The 27,058-nt window shown below is 38.4% G+C and overlaps 1 protein-coding gene across 7 annotated transcripts in view; it reads right to left on the bottom strand.

Annotated features, from left to right (window-relative positions):
* CACNB2 (calcium voltage-gated channel auxiliary subunit beta 2) overlaps positions 1-27,058 on the bottom strand; it is a 422,488-nt gene that overhangs the window by 153,100 nt on the left and 242,330 nt on the right. For 2 of the 7 annotated variants that reach the window (XM_082385444.1, XM_082385447.1), the window contains exon 1: positions 11-463. The exons of the other annotated variants lie outside the window; for them this stretch is intronic. In XM_082385444.1, coding sequence (XP_082241570.1) covers positions 11-79 — 69 coding nt within the window. In that variant the 5' untranslated portion in view covers positions 80-463. Of the gene's footprint in view, positions 1-10; positions 464-27,058 lie in introns of those variants that run through there. 7 annotated transcript variants of the gene reach the window in all.

The raw sequence follows: 27,058 nt of genomic DNA, 5'->3' as shown, positions 1-27,058 counted from the left end.
TGGAGCTTACACAGATGTCCGAATTCTTCAGCCTTCCTCCCTTGGCGCGTTTCAGAAGCCTGATCCAGGTGGCCTTCATCAGCCAGACAGCGCCCTTCTCGTCCGCAGCTGCAGCCCCGGGCACCGGTCCTCAGTGCGCGCTGAGCCCCGCAGAACCCCTTCTCTGTTCCCGTCCATGCTCTGGGCAAACCCCTCCTCTCCGTCCCTTTCTGCCTCCGGGGCTTTCACTTCCTACCCCGGAGGACTCCAGTCCAAGGAGATTCTTATTTTCCCATCCCAGCCAGTGGGGAGGGGAAACAAACACTCGAATGATTTCGATTGCTTTAAAGATAACACTTCAAGTGCATCCAAAGGCATCAACTCGTCCTAAACTTCATGCATCTTATTACCCTATTCTCTGCCCGACTCTTGGATCGTTAAAAGACATTAGTTGTAAGAGAGCCTTTAAAACACACACACACACACACACACACACACACACACACACACACACACACACACACACACACAAACCAACCTAGTGCAAAACGTATGCAGTGACATTTGCAAGTGCAAAGGTCAAGCCTTATCTTCAGAGATCTGGAGGGGGAGGGCGGAGGACGCGCTCACCGCACTGGGCATGCTCCGTGTGTAGCCTTTTTACGCAGACGCTCACATCACATGGTTAGTCTCTGTCAAATTGCCGTTTTGCATCCAAAGTGTAAACATCTGGAAAGGGCTTTTTACTTCTATAGTAACAGGCACCTGGAATGTTTGGCATGTTTTTATTTCAGATCAAACATTCTCTCAAAAAATAAAGTGTAATCTCTCTCTCCCTCTTTTTCTTTTTTTTTTTCATTTAAGGATCACTTTCCATTAATCTGCTGCAGAAAGTATATCCTATGCCACTGGACAATTCGTAGATAATAAATATGATATACATTGATGGGCAACCGAAATCAAATGACGCTCATCCATCCTAATATCAAGCCGCTCTTGATGGCTCTTGATTTCCAAAACAAAATGTGAGAGATTTGCCCATTGAATTAGGACTTGAAAGTAATCACAGCGCTAAGCAATGCGTTTAACGGAGCTCAAAATGACGTCGAACTGCTTCTGCAACTGAGAAACTACCCTTCCAAATAAAGTCACTGGAATAAATAACAGTGTGAATTGTTATCACGTAATTATGAAGAAATTTCAAAGCTTGGTTGATTTATTAGGTGGAGTTAAGATTCATAGAACAATCTGGTCCAAACTTCTTACAAATAAAGTGATTGGGGCTTGGGAAAGAAAGATACTTATTCATTTCCACTACTAATGGAATTACATTTTCGAAAGTTTATGAAGAAACACACACTTACAGGTTTCTTAAAGTAAACATAAAATACTATCACTGCATTCCGAACTACATTTCTGTTTGAGTGTCCTGGTGGGGATTGTTTTGTAAATTCTCATGCGAATGAAAGAAAGGATTCTTATGAAAATCTTCCTTACTTTCCCTCCCTCCCTTCCTAACCCTCCCCACCCCCATTCCTTTCATTACTAGGCTAAGACCAATCTTCATGACTTAAATGCCAGAAAATACAGTAGAATAGAGGCTTTAGAATAAACGTCGTAGATCAAATGCACCCTCATTGTGGTATCATAACATAAATTAATAAATAGATTACCTACCTTGTTATCAAGTGAATGTAAAATGCATGAGGAATAGAAAATGCATTGCAAGTTTTGCATTCTAGTACAATTCACAAGGGAGATAGGGGTTTTTCTACACCAACACACAGGCTAGGGGATTCCTAATTTTCCCAGAGGGTTTCCTATAGCAGGGATAGTACAGTAGAAAATTACCATGAAGCACGATTATATCCCATAAAGGACGTCAGGCCCCATAGTCACAAGTGCTGGCATTTTAAATCCAGTCACCCTGCCATAGGGTCAGGTCACGCCTCAGTGAAGATACAAAGTTTCTGTCATTAAGAAGCCCATAATGAGAGGAAGAGAGTAACACACAGACACACACACACACACACACACACACACACATAATTGTGTGTGATCTCATTCCCTTTTGAACAAAATAAGATTTAAAAAATCCTTTGCTCATAATCAGATGTAGCTTTTAATTACATGGTCATTTTGAGTCCTGTTTCCAGGTTGAAATAATTAAGCAGTTTAAAAGGCCCTCTCCACTGAGTTTTGGCAATGATCTTTTTTTTTTTCTTATATATTTTTTAACATTTTTATTGGAGTATAATTGCTTTACGATGGTGTGTTAGTTTCTGCTTTATAACTGCAATGATCTTTTGAATATTTGCAACAATATATTAACCTTTGACTACTTTACAATATGAGGTGTGACTTGAACTGATGTCCACGTGACTTTCATTCCTTGGATATGTGAAGTACACACTTTCCAAATACTTTTCATTATAGAAGTTACATGTATCCATTATAGGACAAGAGACACACAGATAACATTTACTTTAAATTCTCCCATCCAAAGAGACTCACTATTAAATGGTAGCGCTGTTTAGCTTCCAGAGTTCTTGCATTTTTGAAAGTCACCCTCCAAACGTGTGCCTTACAATTAATCTCCTTCCTTTCGGGAGTGTGGATTTATGCAGTTAGAAGTGGTGTATCTAATTAAGCTTTTGCCTTTGGTACCACATGGACTTTCTGGGTCATACTGCCTCAAGTAGTCTTCAATCAGGAAGAGCTGGCAGTCATTTCCGTAAATCCAGAAAATGTTATCACAAGACGTACCCCTGATCTCTCGGGTTCCTGCAATATGATTAGCTGAACTTTTGTAGTATTTGTCCTGGCAGGTACATCACAGATTTCCTTTTCCACATCTTAATATTCTCATTCCTTATCATACAGTTCCAAAATGCAACCTGCAGCTAATGTCTACCAACAGCTCACCTGGGATCATTTACTTTTATCCGCAGGAGTCTCACTCCCAATTGTGTTCTTTGCTTATAGGAGATGTTAGTTAATTGGATTAATTGATGCTTCTATCTATTATTCAGTTTCTGGCGTTTTCCAATTTATGCCAAATATTTACACACAAAGCATCACGCTTTTCCTTTAACACTTTTTTTTGGTATTTATCATGTTTGCTTTTTTCATGCTGTACTCTACTGTTTCAATCATGTCTATTCCCAGGATTGTTTTTCTTGAGTGTTCTTGTACTTCCTATTTTAAAGCCAAAAGGGTAAGAGACATCAAGCTATTGAAGACTAGCATCTTGGATCCCAAGTGGGTCATCCATTTCTGTAGGAACTCTTCATATGAAGCCTAAAGCAATGCTCTTGGGCAAAATCAATTTCTCATAGTATCCCAAGGCTACCTCAGTTTTAGACAAAGCTGTGTCCCATCCAAAATACTCAAGACTTCAAATGTATAGGACTCATGCATAGGACTCCTCGTGTACAGGACTCTGCTAAGTTCAAATATGACACAGGCTATTCAGATGAAGCCCATTTTCATTAATATTGTATACTCTGGTTTGCCAATGTCACAAAATTACTATTCAAATCCGTTCAATCGTGAAAATCTCAGATGTGACTGGCCTGCCATTTGGCGAAACTTGAAAATATCAACAGAGGTGATGGTAATAAATCTATGCAAGTTCATCCCTGGTATGATTAAGTAAAAGCTAAAATATTAGCTTCAATTTTCTCAGGAGCATAGGAAAATTTGTAAACTTTGTGTAAGTTTCATAAGTACTGGCGAAGAGATTAAATTTGGTCCCGAAACTAAACCAAACCAAACTGAACAAAAACACACACCACGTGCATCTATTCAGTACTTACTACTTTGGAACCATAAGTGCTATAACTATAAGTTAAATGCTGGGAATATGATTTTGTTTCCATCATGGAGCTTGATATTCTAGTGAAGAAGACCAATTAAAATGATTATCAGAAAAATAATTACAGTGAGAAAACAGTGAACAGGCTGAGATGAGAGAATGATGATGGGAAGATGCTACTTTAGATGGGAAGATGATCATCTGAGATGATATTTAAGCTGAAATATCCCAAAAGATAAAGAAAAAACAAGTTAGCCTTTGGATGTGCTGAGAAAAGCAATACAGGAAAAGGGAATGGAATATGCTAAGGCCCCGAGGACAAGGAATGCTTCGCAGTTTCAGGGATTGAACAGAGATCAGTGAGGCTAACGTGCTATCTTGCAGGTGTATTTATTTATGCCTCCTCTCCTTTCCCTTCTTTTTCTCTCTGCAGTTGACACACCTGGAATACATATTCTGGGAATCCTTTTCATTTATGTGGCATCACCTCACAGAAAAACTCCTAATACATGTTTGATTTTCTTAATTAGAAGTGGTATTTAAGTTGTCAGTAAATTCCACATTATTGGGAAAATCATGTCTTCTGAGGTTTAAACACAGTTCTCTGAATTTCTTCCTTCTAAATCCAGGGCTATCTCTTAAAGGCTAACATAGGTATATTTTTGAGATTGTTCTATATTACATTAATTCGAGCAATCAATTTATTAAGGCTAGACTATGTAGACGAGTGATAATAATTGCTAATTTTTAATGAATGCTTACACTGTACTAGGCACTGTGCTGATTCACCAGTGTTACATAATTTAATAATTAATTTTCTCCATTTTTCACTGATGAAGAAACTGACACAGAGAAGTTAAGTTACCTGAGTGAGGTTACAAAGCTAAAAATCGATGGGGGTAGGAATCAACCTTCAGCAATCTGAATTTAAGTTCCATGCATGCATCAGTTCAGAAAATTAAAAGCCAGAACAAATCCCTACATGCAACTGATGTTTCTATTAATCAAAAACATTTTTCTTTTTTTTTTAAATTGAAGTATAGTTGATTTACAATGTTGTGTTAGTTTCAGGTGTCCGGCAAAGTGATTCAGTTTATTTATACACACACACACACACACACACACACACACACACACACATACTATATATATATATATATTCTTTTTTAGATTCTTTTCCAGTATAAGTTATTACAAGATATTGAATATAGTTCCCTGTGCTATAGAAAACATCTTTTTCTGTCTGCCAGGCACACATATAAACTTTTCTAAAGGTCGTAATGTGTCATGATGACTTCCAAGTTCTCATCTCTATCTCTGCTGAGCTTGGAGCCCTCCCCCACTTCCTTTCTGCCCATCCCTCTCCCTTCCCCATCCCCTCACTCACCCTCCACACAAATACATATTCACAGATTCTCATATTTTATCTTCCTCAAAGGCACAATGAAGGTGCAATGAAACAGATAATTTCTCATTCATCAATGTAACACAGTTTTGTGAAAAGTTGCCTGATACCCTCAAATTTTCCTCACTTCAGAGTATCTCAGTTGTAAAGCATTCTTTTTTTACTTATCTGCAATGGAACGTAGATAAGTAGAATAGGAAAACAATGGAAGTCAAGAAAGCAGGTATTTAAGTTTTCCCCTTTTCCCTGAAAATGAACATAACTTTGGCAAGCTGGCCTTCAGCAGCCTCTTTGGCAGCTACTCTGGCCTGAAGCTGGCTGGAATTCAAGGGTCTCCTGACTAATCTTTCAGTTCAATAGGAACAGTTGCTAGTTTTCAGCACTGAAACTGAAGTTACTACAGAGTAGAAATGATAGGTCCAAGTCTCAGCGATGTGACTAACTTACATATTTTTAAGAGTAATATATTAAAACACCGTCATTACCAAATTATTCCTCGAATTGAGGGTATGATGGATGTTTACGTTTCGTAGAAGAGTCCAATATTTGTAAAATGTGACACTGTTAAAAAGAACCACCATGAAAAAGCTAATATTAGATGGGAAATTTAACATTATTTTGAGTTTAGGATAAATAGGATAGGATAGGATAAATAAGCGTAAGATAAATAATTTCCCTTCACAATTACAACGGTGTTTGTGTATGTTGGGGGAGTTTTTTAGCCTATAATATACATTTATATATTATATACATATATTATATAATATATAGCCTATAATATATATTTTAGCCTATAATATATATTTACTGATGGTGATAGATTACAAGTGTTTTTTCATGCTAATATAATTTTTTTTTTTTTACATGGATGACCACAACAAAAGCAACAATGATTGCAATTACCAAACATGAAACACACTCATACTATGTCATAATATTGACATTCAGTCCAGTAATCCTCCACTGTAACAGCTCCTTTACTTTGCAGTGAAAATTGATTTGTATATTCTTTGCCTCTGAGTCCTTGTTGGATTTTTTTTTTTTTAATTCAGACAGAAAGTCACAAAAATTATACTCATCCTCATCAGTTCACTCAGTCCCATGTAATTAAATTTCTTTTTTCATCTTGATCTTTTGTTAGCACTTTTATGAGTTCATCAGTTTTTCATTAGAGTTCTGAAAATGCTTCTTCATTCAGTTCAGCAGTACAGTAAAAAATAAATAAATAATTTATTTTTCATTCATGAGAATAAAAATGAACAGGTAAGAAGAAGAAGAAAATTAGTGGCCTGGGATAGTTGGACTTACTCAAAATATTGCTGAAAAAAATTAAAGGAGTGAATGAAGCACACACAGGAAATTCTGGGTATAGGAATTCTTGATGGGTATGGATATAGCAAGAAACTCTGAGTGGGCATCACAACCTTTAGTCTTCTACTGAATCATTCCACTCAGCATACACACATGTTATTATTTCCCTCTGCCTAATCAATCAATGTGATACACCACATCTACAAAAGAAAAAAAACCACATGATCATCTCAACAGATGCAGAAAAAGCATTTGATAAAATTCAACATCCATCCATGATAAAAACTCTTACCAAAGTGGGTTTAGAGGGAACATATCTAATAAAATAATAGCTAAATAGATATAAAATAATAATAGATAAATCAATATAAATAAATAATAGATAAATAAATATAAAATAATAATAGGGAAATAATAGGAAATATTAATAATAGGGAAATAACAGGAAAAATAATAATAATAGGGAAATAATAAAAGCTATTTATGACAAAACCACAGCCAATATAATGCTCAACGATGAAAACCTGAGAGCCTTCCAGCTAAAGTCTGGAATAAGACAAGGATGCCCACTTTCACCACTTCTATTCAACACAGTATTGGAAGTCCTGGCCACAGCTATCAGACAAGAAAAAGAAATAAAAGGTATCCAAATTGGAAGGGAAGAGGTAAAATTGTCATTATATGCAGATGATATGATACTATTATTTCCCTCTGCCTAAGAAAACCTCCCCTGGACTTCATTTTCTCTGCCAGCTTTCACCCCATTTCTTTGCTCTCCTTCGCAGAAAAAAAAAAAAAAAAAAAGCCTAAAAGAAGTTGCCCATGCTCACTTCAGTTCTTCTCCACGGATCTCTCTTAAGCCTACTCTCTCCCACCGCTGTCCCCAAAACTGCTCAAGGTCATCAGCAATGAATCAAATCCCAGGGTCAATTCTCAGTGCTCATCTTGACCTATCGGTAGCATTTAGCCTGGTTGTTTAATATCACTCTCCACCCTTTACTCACTCACTCAAAGTTGCTTTCTCAAAGCACTCTCTCTCAGTCTTTCTCTTACCCACTGGCTGCTCCTTTGGTGTCTGCTTGGCTGGGATCTCCTCTTCCACCCCTCTCCTCCACCTTCCCCTCTCACGCACAACCTCCTTCTTTCTGCTCCAACCTCACTGATGCCCCTCACAGGCACCAGGAAAGCTCTCTCCCTAGATTTCCACACGATGATCACTTCCTTCAAGTCTTTGCTCAGTTGGCGCCTTTTCGATGCAGACTTCCTCTAACATCCTATTTAAAACTGCAATCCCCACTGCCCTCCAGCATCGCTCATCTCACTTACCATGTTCAACTTTTTAAAAATAGTGCTTTTACCTCCTAGTATACAATATAATTTACTTATTATGTTTATTGTTTAGTGTCTATCTCCCTCCACTAGAATACAACATCCATGAGGGCAGAGATTTTTCTTTTCTGTTTCATTTACTCATTTATCCCAAGTGCCTAGAATAGTGCCTGGCACAGAATACATGCTCCATAAACATGTGTTGAATGAATGAATAGGGTTACCAGAGAGAGAGAGAGCTTTTGCTTCCTCACATCCTAGATCCTGAAGCTCTTCTGCTGTACAGGGTCCTCCTTAGCATTCCTGAACATTTCTAAACATTCCTAACTATTCTCATGTCTCTTCCTTACTAAAAAAAACCAACCAAACAAAAAATAAAACAAAACAAAATAAAAAACACCAACAGCAATCTTACCCATAGTTAATGTCAATAAATATTTGCTATGATGAGTAGAAGAATAAAACAAAAACGTCAGCCTGAAGATATACTTGGTATTTTATCATAAACCTCAATAAATACCAAGTTCATTAACGTAGTATAAATGTCAACTGTCTGATGATTAAATAAACATGTTCCATAACAAGCAAGCTACTAAAAAGAAAAGTCATTACACTTAAAACTTATATGGTATCCTTCCAAGAAATGTAAGAGAGATTTTGACATTTTAAAAATGTAATTAAAGCTTATTTTCTATGAAGCGTCTTCTTTTCCCATTAATTGCACTTCTTCATTCCAGGGACTTAAATTTCCAATCCTAACACTGCTAATGACTCATTGTGTAGCCACAGGCAAGTCATGTAAATATTCCCCAGGCTAATTCCCCCTCTGAAAAATGAGTACAGTAAATCAAAGCTACCAGAAAGAATGTTCTTGGGAATTTCCTTACAGATGGTTGAAAATACATTGTAAATATGACATATTCAAATAGACTGTTTACAGACTGTTACTTCTCATACACTGCTCCTGCTGGTCCTATGAGAATAGAGTTTAAATTCACAGCAGAAAAAAAATGTGACTATACATATAACTTCTAGTAAGATGGAATGTTTAAAAAATCAAGCCAGCACAGGAGGAAGATATTTCTTCAAGCAATTTTGGATCATATATTTAAAAGGAAAGCAACTATTAACTGGACAAATACACAACTCTGGAACATCTTAACAGGCTCTCTACTACTAAATAAAGATCACATCAAAAGATGACATGTCCAGCTGCGAACTTTTTCTTGAGTGGCAGAACAATCAAACAATGAATCTTGGATCCTGCCTTCCAGAGAGAATTCTCCCAGGTGGCAATGAACCATCAATTCACAGACATTAAAGGATAGTCAGCACGTGTATCCTCCAGGGAACCCCAGAGCTGTGATAAGGGATAAGGCTTCAGTCCTTAAAGATTTTACCCTCTAAAATTTTCTTTGCATATACGTAAGTTTTTCTCATTGATACGAAACACAGTAAGAAAACAATAGACATAAGCAGACAAAGGTTATGGATACAAGATTCACAAAAAAATCAGTTACCCACAAGCATCTGGAAAAAATGTTCAGTCTCACTAAATTAGACACAATACCATTTCCTCATTAAACGAGTACTCTCTGCAAAGTGCCAATTCACAATGTTATGAGGACACATTACAACCAATGCTTTCACATCTTGTTCATAGTTTTACTTTAGTACAACCCTTTGGGAAAACCAAGTTCTTTTTGTTTGTATCTAGATATGTATCTAGACTAATATGTATCTAGATTAATGATTTCACTTCTGGGACCTGTCTTTAAAAAATTCTTAAATTATGGTTCATAAACTTAGATTATTATACAACCTTAATAATTGTTACAGAGACTAAAGGGCATTATAGGCAAATGTTTATCATGATCGTATTTGGTAAAAAAAAAAAAACAAAGAAAGAAAAAAAAACCTGAATCATTTCTATAAATACATACATTCATGTATGTAAAAACACTGGGAGTACACAAAAATAACAGGAGATCGAGGACTAGATTCATTTTTTTTTTTAATCCAGGGAACTAATTTTAATTTTTTTCTGTAATGTTACCATTTTTGTGATTAGAAGTAAAAAGCTCATGCTTGTTGCAATTGAAATGTCTAACAAAACACTCTGAAATATTTTTGGTGTTGCAAAAAGAGTGTTTGCAGATTCATATTTTCCCTAATTTGTTGATTTAACCTTGATAGTTTTTTGCCTGTGGGGAAGGGAAGCAAACTTGGGATCTTCTGATAAACTCCTGATTCAAGTCAAAAAAAAAAAAAAAAAAGAAATAGAGTAAATGTTGATGCAGGAATTGTATCAGGAAAGAAACAAGGATTAAAAGAAAAATATTTCCACATGAAATGTTAACATTTTAAAGTATTACATTTCTCTGTAGACAATGTATTAAAATGATTATTTGAAGTCTCCACTGAAACACTGGGCTTTTCTCATATGACTGGTTAAATGATTTTTGGTACTAGGTTAGATACTTAAGCAGGCCAAATGACTCAGTAATTTGGTAATACATTATTAATATACTGTTCTAAAAGTCTAACCTTCCAGAAAGATATGACTTTGGTTCAGAGAGATTTAATATTAAAAATAGGCTACACGATCAGGGAGTTGACAGGAAAAGGGCCGGTGGTGTGTAGCACTTGGTGATAAAGCACCACAAAGTACCCTACTGACCTAAAATAGTTAACGCATCCTTTAAGCAGCTAACCTACCTTCAGGAGGTGATTTAAGAACTAGAGACAATTTGGTTCATTACAAATCTATGTTTAGAAATATGCTGCAAATTTTAGATTGGTTAGCTGGAGATGTGCCATTGGTTATATTAATATATTATTAATGTTAGAAAATCCAGACTCTATTCAGAATGTTTCCCAAAACACTGGACATATACAGTTGGTAAAAAGCAATTCATGTAATATTTCCTGTCTCACAAATAAGAAAGCTTTTTTTTTAGCCGCGCTGTGTGGCTTGCGGGACCTCAGTTCCCCAGCCAGGGATTGAACCCAGGCCACAGCAATGCAAGCCTGGAACCCTAATCACTAGGCCACCAGGGAACTCCCAAGAAAGCATTTTTTTAATTGCAAATATTCAATACATGGTGCCATTGGCTGAATGCTTGTGTCCCCCCCAAATTCATATGTTGAAACTGGATCCCCAAGGTGATGGTATTAGGAGGTGGGGCTTTGGGGAGGTAAAAAATCATGAGGGTGGAGCCCTTATGAGTAGGATTAGTGCCCTTGTAAAAGAGACCCCAGAGAGCTCCCTTGCCCCTCTAACAAGTGAGGACATAATGAAAAGATGGCCATCTATGAACCAGGAACTAGACTCTCTGCCAGCGCTTTAATCTTAGACTTCCAGCCCCGAGAACTGTGAGAAATTTCTGTTGTTTATAAGCCACTCAGTCTGTGGTATTTTGTGATAGCAGCCCGAATGGACTAAGACACGTGGAAATACACGCTCTGCTTTAAGTTTAAAAGTATAATGAACTTCAATGATGATAAAACTTCTATCAGGCAGGGCAACACATGGCTTGACAGTTTGGTAAGAAGAGAGTTGGGTAAAGGTTAGAAAAGACCTGGTGACTGCTGGCCATGCCTCTGACCCTTGACCTTTGGCCTGGTGACACTGTTTCATAGATGCTACAGTATGCTTATGCTACATGCCAGAGGCTTCTACTGTTAGAACAGACAGCAAACTCGGGCCCTCCAAACCAAAGCTAAACCGACCCTGTCTTCCACCTCATTTAAATGACAGTCATTCAATATTGTGGACAGTTAAATACTATTATCTTCCCTCTCCAACGCACACATACATTAGAATGTAATGTCCATGAGGAGGGCAGGGATTTTTTTTTTTTCACCTCCGTACCCTCAGCGCCAGTGTGTATGAGACGAGCTGGAACCCGGGACCCTTGGCTGCAGTGCTGGCACCTGGACAGACTCCTCCTTGAGCCACAAAATACAAAGAAACTATAAGGGGCTAAAAATAACTGAGTGCATGTGCAGCTGGGGCAAATTATGGACAACAAGATACGAAAAGACCAAAAAGCCAACTGCCACTTCTGAAGATCCAGGAGCAAAAGCAGGGTGTGCAAAAGCAGGGTACTGTGCACGACCCCTGCACACAACACCACCAAAGGGGTGGGCAAGCCACCTAAGCTGCCCCTCCAACTCAACCCCTGGACCTGCCCCTACCCTCACCCTTTATAAGGAACCCACTCGCCACCCCCCCTTCCCCCAGGACCGAGTGAGCCAGGGAACCTGTTACTTGTTCTCGTTCCCCTCTGCTGCACCAGGAGCCCCAGTAAAGCCTTGCCTGAATTTCTTGTCTGGCCTCTTATCAATTTCTATTGATTAAGGAGGCCAAGAACCTCGGTCAGTGACATATACATCTGGGAAGAAGACAAGATTGGGGGCATTTACATTCTAGTGAGGGAGACAGATGTGACACAGGTAAATAACACAAAAATTATTTTATGATTGCCATATCATACAAGGTAGCTCTACATGGTCTGGGTACTAGAGACCCTGGGATTCTCTGGCCAAATGGCCATGAGCCCATTTCTCAGGACTGCCTGGGCCTCTTCTCACATTCATCCTTCTCAGGATATACTTCCCCACCTGCGTGCGCACCCCGAAACCCAGGGGTGGCCAAGGGCAGCTGTCTGCTGAGGGGGGAGTGATGAACGGGAGCTTGAATGCATAGGCTTGGCTGTCCACTCACATCAGGCACCTTGACCGAGCCCACCGGGATATGGGGCCTGTGTGCTGGCTTTCTCCCCACTGCCGCGTTCCCACGGAGAACTTCAAGGACAGTTCTAAACTCAGACTGGCCTTCTCAGTCATTAGAAAGGTATGCACTGCGCTGGTCCTCTTGCCCCCATCCAGCAGAGGCCGTCTACCACAATGCCAAGGACTTTGTTGTGTTAATATCTGGATCTTCCGCCCCTGCCTGATGACCTGCCACTCACCCTGGTGCATACCAGGTGCTCAATAAGTTATTTTGGGTAAATGAATACAGTGTATGTCTATCATATCAAACGCTGGGTGATACTGGGTGTTCAACAGGTACAAAGTTAACTTTGTGACCTCGGTACATGTTCCAAAGATTGTTTGGCCCATAAGATAGCATCTATATTTCCTGCCAACGGGGCATCCAATCATGGGTAAAACAACACCTGCACCATCCCATGGTCTGAGAAAACACAGAGGAAAGACACCAAGCAAGCTCAACAAGGAATCTTCAGTGCAGAGAAAAGAGAAAACTGCAGTAAGCAGAGAGGAAACCAGTTCCTGACGTGATAGGCATTTGCAAAGCCCATCAGAGGAGACAATCCTCCTGAAAAATCTGGACGATGCTAGAAGACAGGAGATCCAGACTGAGGCTGGGCATGGTCTTTTCCCTTTCCTTTCCTTTCCTTTTCTTTTCCTTTCTTTTCTTTTTTCTCTCTCCTCCCTCCCCTTCCTTCCTCCCTTCCCCCCTTCCTTCCTTCCTTTCCCTAAGAGTTTTAGCCTTCTTTAATACGCTTTAAGAAGGCTTTAATAGCCTTCTTTAAAAGACAAATTAATATCAGAGCCCCACTTTATATTATTTATACTTGTACGTAATTTTTTGTGAGGACCATATGCTAAAAATACACAAAAGCAAACAAACAAAAAACTCGAAAGCCTCACTCCGTAATGGAAGTTCAATCCTTTTCAAGTCATCCTTTCGTGATGTCCATGAAGCACTAAAGAATGTTTCCACATAGTATGCGGAGAGATGCCTGGGATGGGCAGGGCCTCTGTGCCTGAGGCCGGCAGGACTTCAGAGCCCTGGGTGAGACACACCGCGAACGCGTGGCTGTCCGTGTAAACTGTGTGTATTTCACGAAGGCCAGGCTGACGAGTATGATTCTAGCCCTCCACGTTCCCACCTCTGCAGGCAATTAAATCACAGTAAAACCAACTTCCTCTTAGGGAGGAGGGCTGCGGGCTCCTAGCTATTATTCCCGACAACGCAACCAAAGGGCAGCAGCCAGCAGTATAGTTTCCCCAGTGGGCACTGCCTCCGAAGATGTGGTCTTAGCAGTGAGGGTTAACAGCTCTGTTGATCTCACTTCTTTCTACTTTCAGAGAACCCGCTGCTCTCATTCTCAGACTGGCTTCTGGGGGTGCTTACAAGTAAGGCCGCCCACCATGAGAGGGAAATGTGCTAATTAATATAAAATTTGGATTGCATGGAGAAAAGTCTATACATTTTCTTTTTTTTTTTTTTTTAAACATCTTTATTGGAGTATAATTGCTTTCCAATGGTGTGTGAGTTTCTGCTTTATAACAAAGTGAATCAGTTATACACATACATCTGTTCCCATATCTCTTCCCTCTTGCATCTCCCTCCCTCCCACCCTCCCTATCCCACCCCTCTAGGTAGTCACAAAGCACCGAGCTGATCTCCCTGTGCTATGCGGCTGCTTCCCACTAGCTATCTATTTTACATTTGGTAGTGTATATATGTCCATGCCACTCTCTCACGCTATACATTTTCTAAAAGTGGGATTCCCCCAGTTGGGATATTATTTCTTCGCCTTCCTATTCATCTTTTCTTTAGTGATCTAAAACATTAAGACTAGCCTGATGCGTCTTCCTCTAAAAATAACCTGCAAAAATTAGCGTTTCTAATGAATCATTTCTCACTTACTTTGAAAAATAATTGAAATCAGGAACATCCTCAAAATAGTTCTTGACCCCCATGCAAAGAGTGAACTTTGATTTTCATAGTTAGTTGTAATACTCAAGGGTTTTCAACCAATAAATCCTTTCATTCTTTTGGCTAAAGCAAAGACAAAATGAAAATGTGGCTTGGTGATTCAGTCAACATTAAAATATATATATATATTTTAAAGGAATTAGGAATACTGTTGTTCTTGAGATAAAAGCTTGAACCTGACTGAATTATAACTAAAATTTTTAATTTAAAAAATTAAAAAAAATGTAAAAACACAGTTTTTTGTTGGTTTTTCTTTTTTCAATAAATCTTGAAGCTATTATGCTGAGTGAAAGAAGCCAATCACAAAAGGGTAAATGCTGTATGGTTCTACTTCCACGAGGTACCAACAGTAGTCACATCCACAGGGACAGAACGTAGGATGGTGGGTGTCAAGAGCTGGGGACGAGAGGGGGTGGGGAATTCGTGTGTAATGAATGCACTTGATGCCATAGAATTGTACACTTAAAAAAATGGTTAAAATGGAAAATTTTGTTACGTATATTTTACCACAATAAAAAAAATTACCAAAAAACCCCCAACGTGGTTTCTGGTAGGGAAATCCGCATTAAGCTTCCAAACTTAAAAAAAAAAGTGACAGAGAGCGAGAAATTCTATTAAGCCGACAAATATAACAAAGTCAGCTCCTGGGATTGACACATATACACTACTGATACTCCGTATAAACTAGACAACTACTGAGAACCTGCCGTAGAGCACAGGGAACTCTCTACTCGATGCTCTGTGGTGACCTAAATGGGAAGGAAACCCAAAAAAGAGGGGGGTATATGTATACGTATAGCCGATTCACTCTGCTGTGCAGTAGAAACGAACAAAACATTGTAAAGCAACAATACTCCAATAAAAAAACAAAACAAAACAAACCCCACCAAAGTCAGCTCCAGGAAAGCAAGGCCTGCTCTCTGCTTTTTTTGTTCCAGGGGGTTCGGAGGGGAAGGGAGGAAGGGGAGATACTTTTTTGTTTTCTAAGTTGAAGTTTGAAATTCCAACCAGCCTCAAACTGTTCCTACACTGATTCGGGAAGATTCTTAATACCAAAGTCAACGTGGCATCTAATAATTACGGTTCTGAATTAGTAATTGATCTAAAGCATGTGCCTCAAATACATTCTGTACAAAGCAATCACATCTAGAGAAAGAAAATCTGCGTGTGCTATATAATTATAAAAATCAGAGACCTTCGGGTTGTGTCAGTGTTTTAGGTAACAAATAATTTCAGCACTAAGATACCCAATTAACACTCATTCAGAATTAAAATGTTGACATATCACCAAGTATGCTGTCGTGAGTGGAGGAGAATAATTCAAATATAAAAACTGACACTTTTCAGGATTTGTATTCAGGCCTACCAAGAAGTTTACTATAATTACTGGCTGGGTTTTCTTTGTCACTGGTCCCTGTAATTTCATCCTTCCAGGTTTCTTCTCCTGCACAACCACTCCGCATCCCCATTCCGCCGTGAAACACACACACACACACACACACACACACACAGGCTCTTGACTAGACCATTTCTCTAACAAGAATACCTTCCACAAGCAGCGGAAGCATCATGTCCCTGCATCCTAATTAACATTAAGACAATGACCCATTCAAACAGCCAAAGGAAGGAGTTCAAGGACCCTGTGTATTTCATAATCATCATTTTCATTCAGTTCCCGGATCTGGGTGGAAACTGAAACATAACATCTGAATTAGGAGCAAAGGGTGTTTGAGTTGGCAAATATAATTTTCAGAAACCTCAAAAAAATAGCTACCTACCGAGGGACTCCTATAGTACATTCCCAAATTTTATACCAGGCTCAAGGAGAAAGCATTACACGTTTCCTCATATAAAAATATCTTCAGGGTTCTAACCACACAGGTTCTAGCAGGGACCAGCCAGCCCGCTGCCTCTTTTTGTACGCCTTGTGAGCTAAGAATAATGTTCATGTTTTTAAGTAGTTAAAAACAATCAACAGAACAATATCTCATGATGTGAAAATTACATGAAACTCCAAGTTCCGTGCCCATAAATAAAAACTTTATTGGCACATAATCACACTCAGTCAATTCCACATTTCCTCTGGCTGCTTTTGTGCTACAAAAGCAAAGCTGAGTGGTTAAGACAGAGAATGTATGGCCTGAAAGCCAAAAATATTAATATTTCCTACCTGGCCTTTACAGAAAGTTTGTCAACTTCTGTATTACGTGATACGCCAGGCTTAAAATTATATAGCTTGCATAGTAGTGATATCTAATTAATCAAATTATTCTGTACTCCAATTCCTTTTTTTTTTTTTTTTATTTTTTACAAGAGCAACTGAAGGGTTTATTTTTGGAGGACATCTGTGTGGCACAAGAAATTTCCTGCCCTTTATAGACATTCCCTAATCAAAATTATTTATACTTAAACTAGCATCTTAGTACAGTTGGTTTTCAAACCATTGTCTACGTCAATGGATGAGAAAAGAGTTTTCTTCTCCAAATCCACGTCCAAGGCATGTGGAAGCAGCTTCATGGTAGTTTTCAGCACATTAAGAAACGAGGAAAATTAAAGCATCCTTCAGACAGAGATACAGGCAACACCATTCATTGAGGCATTCAGTGTGCACATCTGCTGATAATCATGTCCAGGCCCCTGAACGTCAAGGCCGTCATTCAGTGCACGGGCCCCTGTGCATCCCCACTAAAGGTCAAGGAGAACTGAATTTTCACTTGCTCACTAGCACTATTTTGTGACAAATATTGCCTTCCGTTTCCCAGTTTCAAGGAACTAGAATACTTAGGAAAAAGTTTTTGTTTGAGGTCTTCATCGATTAAAAGCTGCGTTTTCTAATTTCAGTTGCCTGACATTTTCCCAGTGCGCAGCTCTGAAAGCTGAATCCAAAGAGTAAACAACATCTCTCAGAGGATTTAGAAAATGATTAATTGAACGATGGACTTCATCCCCATTAGCACATTGAGATCGTCTTTACTTTAATAAAGATACACGTACCTTTCTCCTTTCCTGCACTGATACACAACGGGGGTAGGGGTGAAATCACAGGACAAAATAAAAGACAACAGGATGCATCAAAACACCCACCTCTCTATTACTTTCAGGCTCTAATATCACGGAAAGTAGGAACTGCTCCCCAAGCTACCTCTGAGACACAGCCTTTCTGTCTTTACTAAAGGACTTTTTTTAAATAAAATTTTTATTTTTATTGAAGTCTAGTTGATTTACAATGTCGTGTTAATTTCTGCTGTACAGCAAAGTGACTCCGTTAGACATATATATATTCTTTTTCATACTCTTTTCCATGATGGTTTATCACAGGATATTGAATATAGTTTTCTGTACTATACAGTAAGAACTTGTTGTTTATCCATCCTATATATACTAGTTTGCATTTGCTAATCCCAAACTCCCACTCCATCCCTCCTCCCAACTCCCCTCCCCCTTGACAACCACAAGTCTGTTCTCTATGTCTGTGAGTCCGTTTCTGTTGCATAGATAAGTTCATTTGTGTCATTATTTTAGATTCCACTTATAAGTGATATCATATGGTATTTGCCTTTCTCTTTCTGACTTACTTCGCTCAGTATGATCATCTCTAGGTCCATCCATGTTGCTGCAAATGGCATGATTTCATTCTTTTTTATGGCTGAGTAATATTCCACTGTATATATATACCACTTCTTCTTTATCCATTCATCTTAAAGGAACTTTTCTTTAGGGGGCAGTGTAACAAATATTAAATCGGACACTTCTTTGTTGGGTGGTGTTGGACAAGCTATAGAACATCTTTAAGGCTGAGTGTCTTTACCTGGAAAATGGGAAGGAGACAGCACTCCAGGCAAAGAGTTGTTGTGATGCTAAATAATGCTTGAAGAGGGCAGTGCGGGTGCAGAGGTGCTCAGGAACTGAGCGCCATGTAGTCTGCTCTGTTCTTGTTGTACAGGACATGAAAGGCTAAGTACGGCATCGAGAGCGCTAACAACTTTACACAACAAAGAAAACCTACCTGGGTGACAAAGGATGTCCTCTGAAACACAGCTCAGCAATTCATGAGCTTTGACTAACCTGATATGGCCTCAGTTTTATCTCTCAAGCCACCCCATTCTCCTTCACTCCAAACCAAGGAGACACCTCCCTTCCTTATTAATTCACGATTAACCCCTCAGTTAAGGGTGATCACCAGTTAAGGGTGATCTTGTGATTCTATCTGCCCCCTACCCCCCAGTTCTACCTGGCACCTCTTAGCCACAGACCTTCCCCTAAGCCCTCTCTACCTTCTGGAAACCTGAGATAACATCTCGTGCTCAAGTCTTTCTCATTCATCGACTGTCCTGCTTAGTAAGGCGTTCTGGGTGATCTCTGCATCTCTTTTAATGTCCACTGAAACGTGATTTTATGTTTTGTGTCTCTATATAGTTTCCTTTTCCTCTGTCATTCTGTCGATCCTGAGTCATAAGTCACCCTGATGTACCTGCAATTATTTGTTTTTTCTCTAAATCAATGCAGGCATTAAGATGAAAATGGGGGTAGGGAAGGAGGGAGGCCACTTATTATTATTATTATTTATTTAGTATAGTCACTTCTATTCCCCTCAGGGTTGAACATCAGTATCGTCTTGGAGAGAACACCAATACGAGTGTGTACCAATGACACATGGACTTCTTAGAGCTCTACGGGATAAATACTTCCCCCAGAGGAAATCACAGACCGACTGGCTTAACAATTCTAACACCTTAACCATTATATAAAAACAAAACAAACTCTAAGGAAAAATCTGAAGGAGCATATAGGCTAACCTCAAAGGCTTAAGAAAGCCAATAGAGAAACCACGAGAGGAGCAGCACAGAGCAATGGAGGGCTTGGATTTTGCCATCAGGTTGACTCAAGCTTGAATTCCGGTTCTACCTCTTACAAGCTATGTCATCTTAGGTACCTGTTTAAACTCTCCAAACTTGGTTTCCTCATCTGTAAATTGTGGATGGTAAAAAAATTGTTTTGAATAATTACTATATGTAAATCACTTAAATTAATGCCTTACACATAAATATTCCATTAATAATAGCAGCTGTCTTCCTCCCCCCTTCCCCCTCCTTCCCCTCCTCCTCCCCCCTCCTCCTCCCCCAAACCAAACCAGTGGCTCTAGGGTGCTTCCTGCACCATCCACAGTGAAAACCTCCAGGGAGAGCTGCACACAATTTGGACTGATGGTGGCCCTGTTAAGAGGGCGCTCAGCGGCTCCCAAGGAAGAGATGGCTGTAGCAGAGGATGCTGGAGGTCTCACAGGTAGGTTCCTTCCCTCGGGAATCATAACAGCAAAGTATGGTGTCTGGGGAGCACTAAGGGACTCGGAATTTCTGAAGTCAGTTGCACAGAACCAAGTCAGAATTGGGAAACTTTTCATTCAACGAAGTTCCTTTCTGGTTCATGGGTCATAGGGTGGGTAAAAGCAAAAGTTCTCAGTCCATTAGGAGACACCCCCCTGCCCCCTCTGGGTGATGTGCAGTCATTGAAAAGGCAACACTCCTGGGAGTGCGGGATTAGCAGATGCAAATTGGTATATATAGGATGGATAAACAACAAGGTCCTACTGTATAGCACAGCAAACTATATTCAATATCCTGTGATAAACCATAATGGAAAAGAATATGAAAAAGAATGTATATATATGTATAACTGGGTCACTTTGCTGTACAGCAGTAATTACTATAACATTGTAATTCAACTGTACTTCAGTAAAAAAAAAATTTTAAAAAAGATAACACTCCTGGGGGGGATGGGTAAATTGGGAGATTGGCACTGACATATACACACTACTATATTTAAAACAGACAACCAACAAGGACCTACTGTATAGCACAGGGAACTCTGCTCAGTATTCTGTCATAACCTAAATGGGAAAAGAATCCGAGAAAGAATGGATATATGTATAACTGAATCACTTTGCTGTACACCTGACACAATGTTGTAAATCAACTTTAGTCCAATAAATTAAAAAAAAAAAAAAAAAAATAAGGCAACACTCCTAAAATGTCAGGTAGGCCTTTTGACCATACATGCCCCGATGATCGGGATTATGATCATAGCAGCCAGCATGTAACATCTGCCGTGTGCAAAATTACCGCCCTAGGTGATTTACATGTAGATTAACTACCTTAATCCTCACAACAATCCATGAGGGAGGTACTACTACTGTCCCTGTTTTACAGGTCAACTGAGTGTGCCTGAAATGTCACACAGCTAGTAAGTGACAGAGTCAGGGTCTGAACTCAGGCCAGATGGCTCCAGAGTCTACTTCAACCACCATGCTTACATCAATCTATTTTTAAAATTGATATATAATTGACATATAGGATTGTATTCATTGTAAATGTACAACATAATGATTTCATATACATATCTATTGTGAGTTTAATTAACATCCATCACCACACGTTGTTACAATTTTTTTCTTGCGATGAGAACTTTTCAGATCTACTCTCTTAGCCAGTTTCAAACAGACAATAAAGTATTGTTAACTAGAGTCTCTATGCTGTACACTATACCCGCAGGACTTATTTATGTTCTAACTGGAAGTCTGTACCTTTGGACCACCTTCACCCATTTCACACCCCATTCCACGCCTGCCCCCCCACCGCCTCTGGCAACTACCAATCTGTACTCTCTATCTATGAGTCCAGTTTTTTGTTTTTTTAAGACTCCACATGTAAGTGAGATCATTTGTCTTTCTTTGTCTGACTTATTTCACTTAGCGTAATGCCCTCAAGGTCCATCCATGTTGCCGCCAATGGCAGGATTTCCTACTTTTTTATGTATGAATATTATTCCATTGCATCAAATTAACCTTTTTAAAAATGACAGTCGGATAAAGAAGATGTGGTACATATATACAATGGAAAATTACTCAGCCATAAAAAAGAATGAAATAATGCCATTTGCAGCAACATGGATGGACCTAGAAATTGTCACACTGAGTGATGTAAGTCAGACACAGAAAGACGAATATCATATGATATAGCTTATATGTGGAATCTAAAAATATGGTACAAATGAACTTATTTACAAAACAGAAAGAGAGCCACAGATGTAAAAGAACAAACTTATGGTTATCAGGGGGGAAAAAGAGGGGAGGGATAAATTGGGAGATTGGGATTGACATATATACACTACTGTATATAAAATAGGTAACTAATAAGGACCTACTGTATAGCACAGGGAACTCTAGTCAATACTCTGTAATGACCTATATGGAAAAAGAATAAAAAAAAGAGTGGCTATATGTATATGTATAACTGATTCACTTTGCTGTACAGCAGAAACTAACACAACATTGTAAATCAACTATACTCCAATAAAAACTTAAAAAATAAAACAATAACAATGATAGTCAATATTACAGTAACATGAACTCAAACACTGTTGGCGGACATCTAAATCAGTGCAACGTTTCTGAAAAGCAGTTTGGAAAGACATATTCCTCTTCTAAAAGTACATATTCAGTAAATCTGTTTTTTAGAATCTACGTTAAGGAAATAAAGATGCAGAAAAAATAGTTATGTACGAGAATGTTCACCATGGGATGATACACACACACACACGCATGTGTGTACATATACGTACCCGTGTATGTGTGTGCAAAGCAATCTAAACGTGCAACAATGAGAGAATGGTTAAATTATAGAAAGTACTTTGAAAATTATATTCTATAAGCATGGATGACTTTTTTAGTGCCAAAAGAATGATGGGAATTTTAAATAAGTATGAGCTTTTATTTTTAACTAGCAGACTACTCCCACCCTCACTCAGACTAGCTCCCTGATGAAGCTCTGTTTAATAGAGATGAAAACTTGTGACTAATAGCTTGAGCTCACCCTGGGTTCATTCTTTTTAAAATAGAATTTGCTGAAAAGGAAATTCTGGCTATATTCCAAAGAAGGCCTGCCAGACACATCCTTCCACATCTTGCAAGCAGGAGGGCAGAACTTCACTTTGCTATGGCCCCAACCATGAGTTATAGAGGGGGGCAGAATTTTTAAGACATTTTACTGGCTGTTTGGGGGGACTCCATAAACTCTAAGAGGGGAAGGCAAATAGGAATTTTAAAGGAACCGAGAAGCGGCTGCTACACTCTGGTCTCCAGTTTAAGGACCCTTTGATAGTTCAAAGATGCTGGGTCATTATTTCTCACTTTATTTATTAACATCTTTATTGGAGTATAATTGCTTTACAATACTGTGTTAGTTTCTGTTGTATAACAAAGTGAATCAACTATACGTATACCTATATCCCCATATCCCCTCCCTCTTGCGTCTCCCTCCCACCCTCCCTTTCCCACCCCTCTAGGTGGTCACAAAGCACCGACGCGATCTCCCTGTGCTAAGTGGCTGCTTCCCACTAGCTATCTATTTTACATTTGGTAGTGTATATATGTCCATGCCACTCTCTCACTTCGTCCCAGCTTACCCTTCCCCCTCCCCATGTCCTCAAGTCCATTCTCTACGTCTGCATCTTTATTCCTGTCCTGCCCCTAGGTTCTTCAGAACCAATTTTTTTTAGAGTCCATATATATGTGTTAGCATATGGTATTTGTTTTTCTCTTTCTGACTTACTTCACTCTGTAGGACAGACTCTAGGTCCATCCACCTCACTACAAATAACTCGATTTCGTTTCTTTTCATGGCTGAGTAATATTCCATTGTATATGTGTGCCACATCTTCTTTATCCATTCATCTGTCGATGGACACTTAGGTTGCTTCCATATCCTGGCTATTGTAAATAGAGCTGCAAGGAACATTTTGGTACGTGACTCTTTTTGAATTATGGATTTCTCAGGGTATATGCCCAGGAGTGGGATTGCTGGGTCGTATAGTAGTTCTATTTTTAGTTTTTTAAGGAACCTCCATACTGTTCTCCATAGTGGCTGTATCAATTTACATTCCCACCAACAGTGCAAGAGGGTTCCCTTTTCTCCACACCCTCTCCAGCATTTACTGTTTGTAGATTTTTTGATGATGGCCATTCTGCCTTATCCCAGGAATGCAAGGATTCTTCAGTATATGCAAATCAATCAGTGTGATACACCATATTAACAAATTGAAGGAGAAAAACCATATGATCATCTCAATAGATGCAGAAAAAGCTTTTGACAAAATTCAACACCCATTTATTTCTCACTTTAATCCTAAATATATAATATGCAAAAATATCACACCAGAAGACTTCAGACCCTCTTTTCTTTAAGACAGGTAACCTTCATTTGAGACTTTGCAAAGTCAATTTAGATTTGGAAGAACAACATACCCAATCATCTAAGCCTGCTAAGTTTAGCCTGCCTGCCTTACTTTGAAAGGCACAATGTTATGTAACATGCATTAACAACAAGATGAGTTAAAACCGTCCTTTACTGAGCGCTTGCTCTGTGTGTAAACACTTTGCAAACATCATGTCAGTTCATCTTCCTGGCAGTCAGACAGGTACCATGTCATGAGCACCCCATTCTTACAGAAGGGGAGCTGAGCCTTCTACAGGTTGATTTACCCAAAGTCACTTAAAGCCAACAAGTGGCATAGCTGGGTTTCATCTTCTTGTCTAACCTCAAAGTCTATATACTCTTAACCTCTCTTTGAATGCCAATAATTAACTTCTCTGAAATGAAAGAATTATAGACCTGAAGAAGTTGGAACGCTCATGTCATCTAACCATCCAGTCTGTGTAAGAATGCCTTTGAGACCAGCTCTGCTAAATGATAATGCGCTTATGAATCGCCCGGGGAATCTTGCTAAAATGTGGATTCTGTTTCAGTAGGTCTGGGGTGGGGCCTGAGATTCTGCATTTCTAATAAGCTCTGAGGTGATGCTGAAAATTGGTCCACGGATCACACTCGGAGAAGAAAAGAGTCTAGTAGAAGCCATTTAGATTTACTTACAAATTCAGTTCTTCAGTTGCCACATTTCAAGTGCTCAACAGCCGCGCGTGGCTAGTGGCTGCCATACTGGACAGCATCAGTATAGAGAATTTCCATCATCAGGAAAAGTTTTATTGAACAGCACTGGCTAGAGCATGACAAAAGCAGGATACAATACTTCCTAGAAATGGGAAGTTGGTGGCTCATTTCTCACTGAGTTGGTGGCTCAGTTGGGTTCACTTATTATTTTCTAAACTGAAAAGCGACACACCTTCCCCTTTCCTCCAGCTTCCACCACTGGCCCCAGTTCCAACCTCTACCAAGACACGACAAGGAAATATACCTTCCTAAATCAGGTGGTCCTCTCAAATGTAGCATCTTAAAATATATTTCTTATTAACATATGGTTCTTATTAAAAATAAAACCACATTAGGGAGTTTGGGATTAACATATACATACTATTATATATAAAATAGATAATCGACAAGGACCTACTGTATAGCACAGGGAACTCTACTCAGTATTCTGTAATAACCTATATGGAAAAAGAATCTGAAAAAGAATACATATATGTATATATATAACTGAATCACTTTGTTGTATACCTGAAACTAACATAACATTGTAAATAAACTATACTCCAATATAAAATAAAAATTTTTAAAAACATCATATCAATGATCTTAAAGGAAAATGGCAATATCACTTTCTCACAAAAATAAAAATTCTGATATGGATGCATTAAAAATATCAAAGTTTAGACTACTGCTACCTATACAATACAAAGTACAGAACATTTTCAATAATAATGACTCATCTGCAAAAAAAATATTAGTGGCACAGACAGCATATTTGACTGACAGGGAGAAAAGCAGAAGGACTTTGGACTTAAAATAAATGGAAAACAATTTATTTTTTTAATGCATATAACTGTTCTTTATGACTTCAGTAAAATTAACCAGTTCTGGCAAACTATAAAACCTAGAAAAATTACCAGGGTCAATGTTTGAAATAAGTTATGTAGATCTCATCTTATAGAACAAACACACTCAAATCTAAGTAGTCAAAGAATATTCTGATCTAGTTTTCAGATTTTTAAAAACATTTCAATACTTAACACAAGAAATGTTCCAAATTTGGTTTCAATAACCAAAACGGCCTAAATTAATGAATTTACAGTGACTTTAAATTAATAGCATACTTCAAATGAGCATTATATCCTTTAAGTCTCTGTTGTCACATTTAGAGCAGCATTTTTAAAAAAATATAGTGACTCATGCTGTAACTGTTTAACATGATCGCATACATTAAATATTCTTTTCTTCATTGTAGAGCATATGGTTTCTTAAATTATGTAAAAAATGATGCAAATTATTCATGAAAAAACTGGCTCCTGTGCATAATCACATACAACAGGTGCATATTTTAAACACATGGTGGGTAATTCGTGAATGTTTATATTCCTAAAATACTCTTTGGGGTGTATTCTAGGAAATAACTTCTGCATTCATTTATACTCTTTGTTAAAAAAATCATGAAAACCTGGAACTCCTTTTCAGGAATGCTTTCTTTAAAACGTTACCATCATTCCTCAAGATACTTTTCCTGTTTGACAGCATATGCTTGCGTGCAACTCTTAGGTAGCTTGAAAATTCTGCCTGAGCCACGTGCAATGGAGACGATAACAGTGGAAAGTGACCCTTCAATACTGGACGCAGTTCTGCATTATTTATTTAGTAGGAGTTTCACATGTGTCATTCTGAAAATTTTTAACTTGGCAACCACTTTAAATTCCTGGGAATATTTGAATGGAACCATACCCCAATCTTTAAAAAAAAATTTGCTTATTATGATGGTGACCTGAGAGCAAAGAACAAGAGACAAAAATAATTTTTCTTATTTATAAGAATTTATTAGGTATTATAATTTATAATGTGTTATACATAATTATTTTATTATTAAAAGTAATGGCCATATCAGAGAAGACCATTTTGAAATTTCTAACAAAAACCCTCAACTCTCATTCTGAAATGCTATCTATCGTAAGAATCCTATTCCGAGGGATGAAAGGAGGAAATCCCATGAAATAGGAAAGTGTGTGATTTCAGCTTGCTGTGTTTAGAGTTCAGTTGCTTTTCGGGAAATTTCTTCCCTCCTCCCTATCTGACAAGAAGTGAAATCACCTCCCTCTATTGTGCTCCTATACACACCTAACAGGGAATTTGGTTTTCAGTAGACAATGACCAGAAAGCCAAAATTCATTTTTTCATACAGGGTTATTTCTTGACAGTTAAACTGTGGTATTCTTAACTTTGAGCTTATACATCTTTCTAAAATTAGATCAAATTATCATCAAAATTCATCAAGATATTAAGGAATCAGTGTACTCTTTATAAATGATCCAAAGAAATCTAAAAAAATGATACAAGTGAACTTATTTCAAAACAGAAACAGACTCATAGACATACAAAAAAGCTTAGAGTTCCCAAAGGGAAAAAGTAGGGTGGGAGGGATAAATTAGGAGTTTGGGATTAACATATACACACTACAGTATATAAAA

Source organism: Balaenoptera borealis (genome assembly GCF_965194805.1).
Source record: "Balaenoptera borealis genome assembly, chromosome: 3".
Classification (NCBI taxonomy): domain Eukaryota; kingdom Metazoa; phylum Chordata; class Mammalia; order Artiodactyla; family Balaenopteridae; genus Balaenoptera; species Balaenoptera borealis.
The sequence above is the reverse complement of the archived record's forward strand: the minus strand, read 5'-3'. Positions and strand labels throughout refer to the sequence as shown.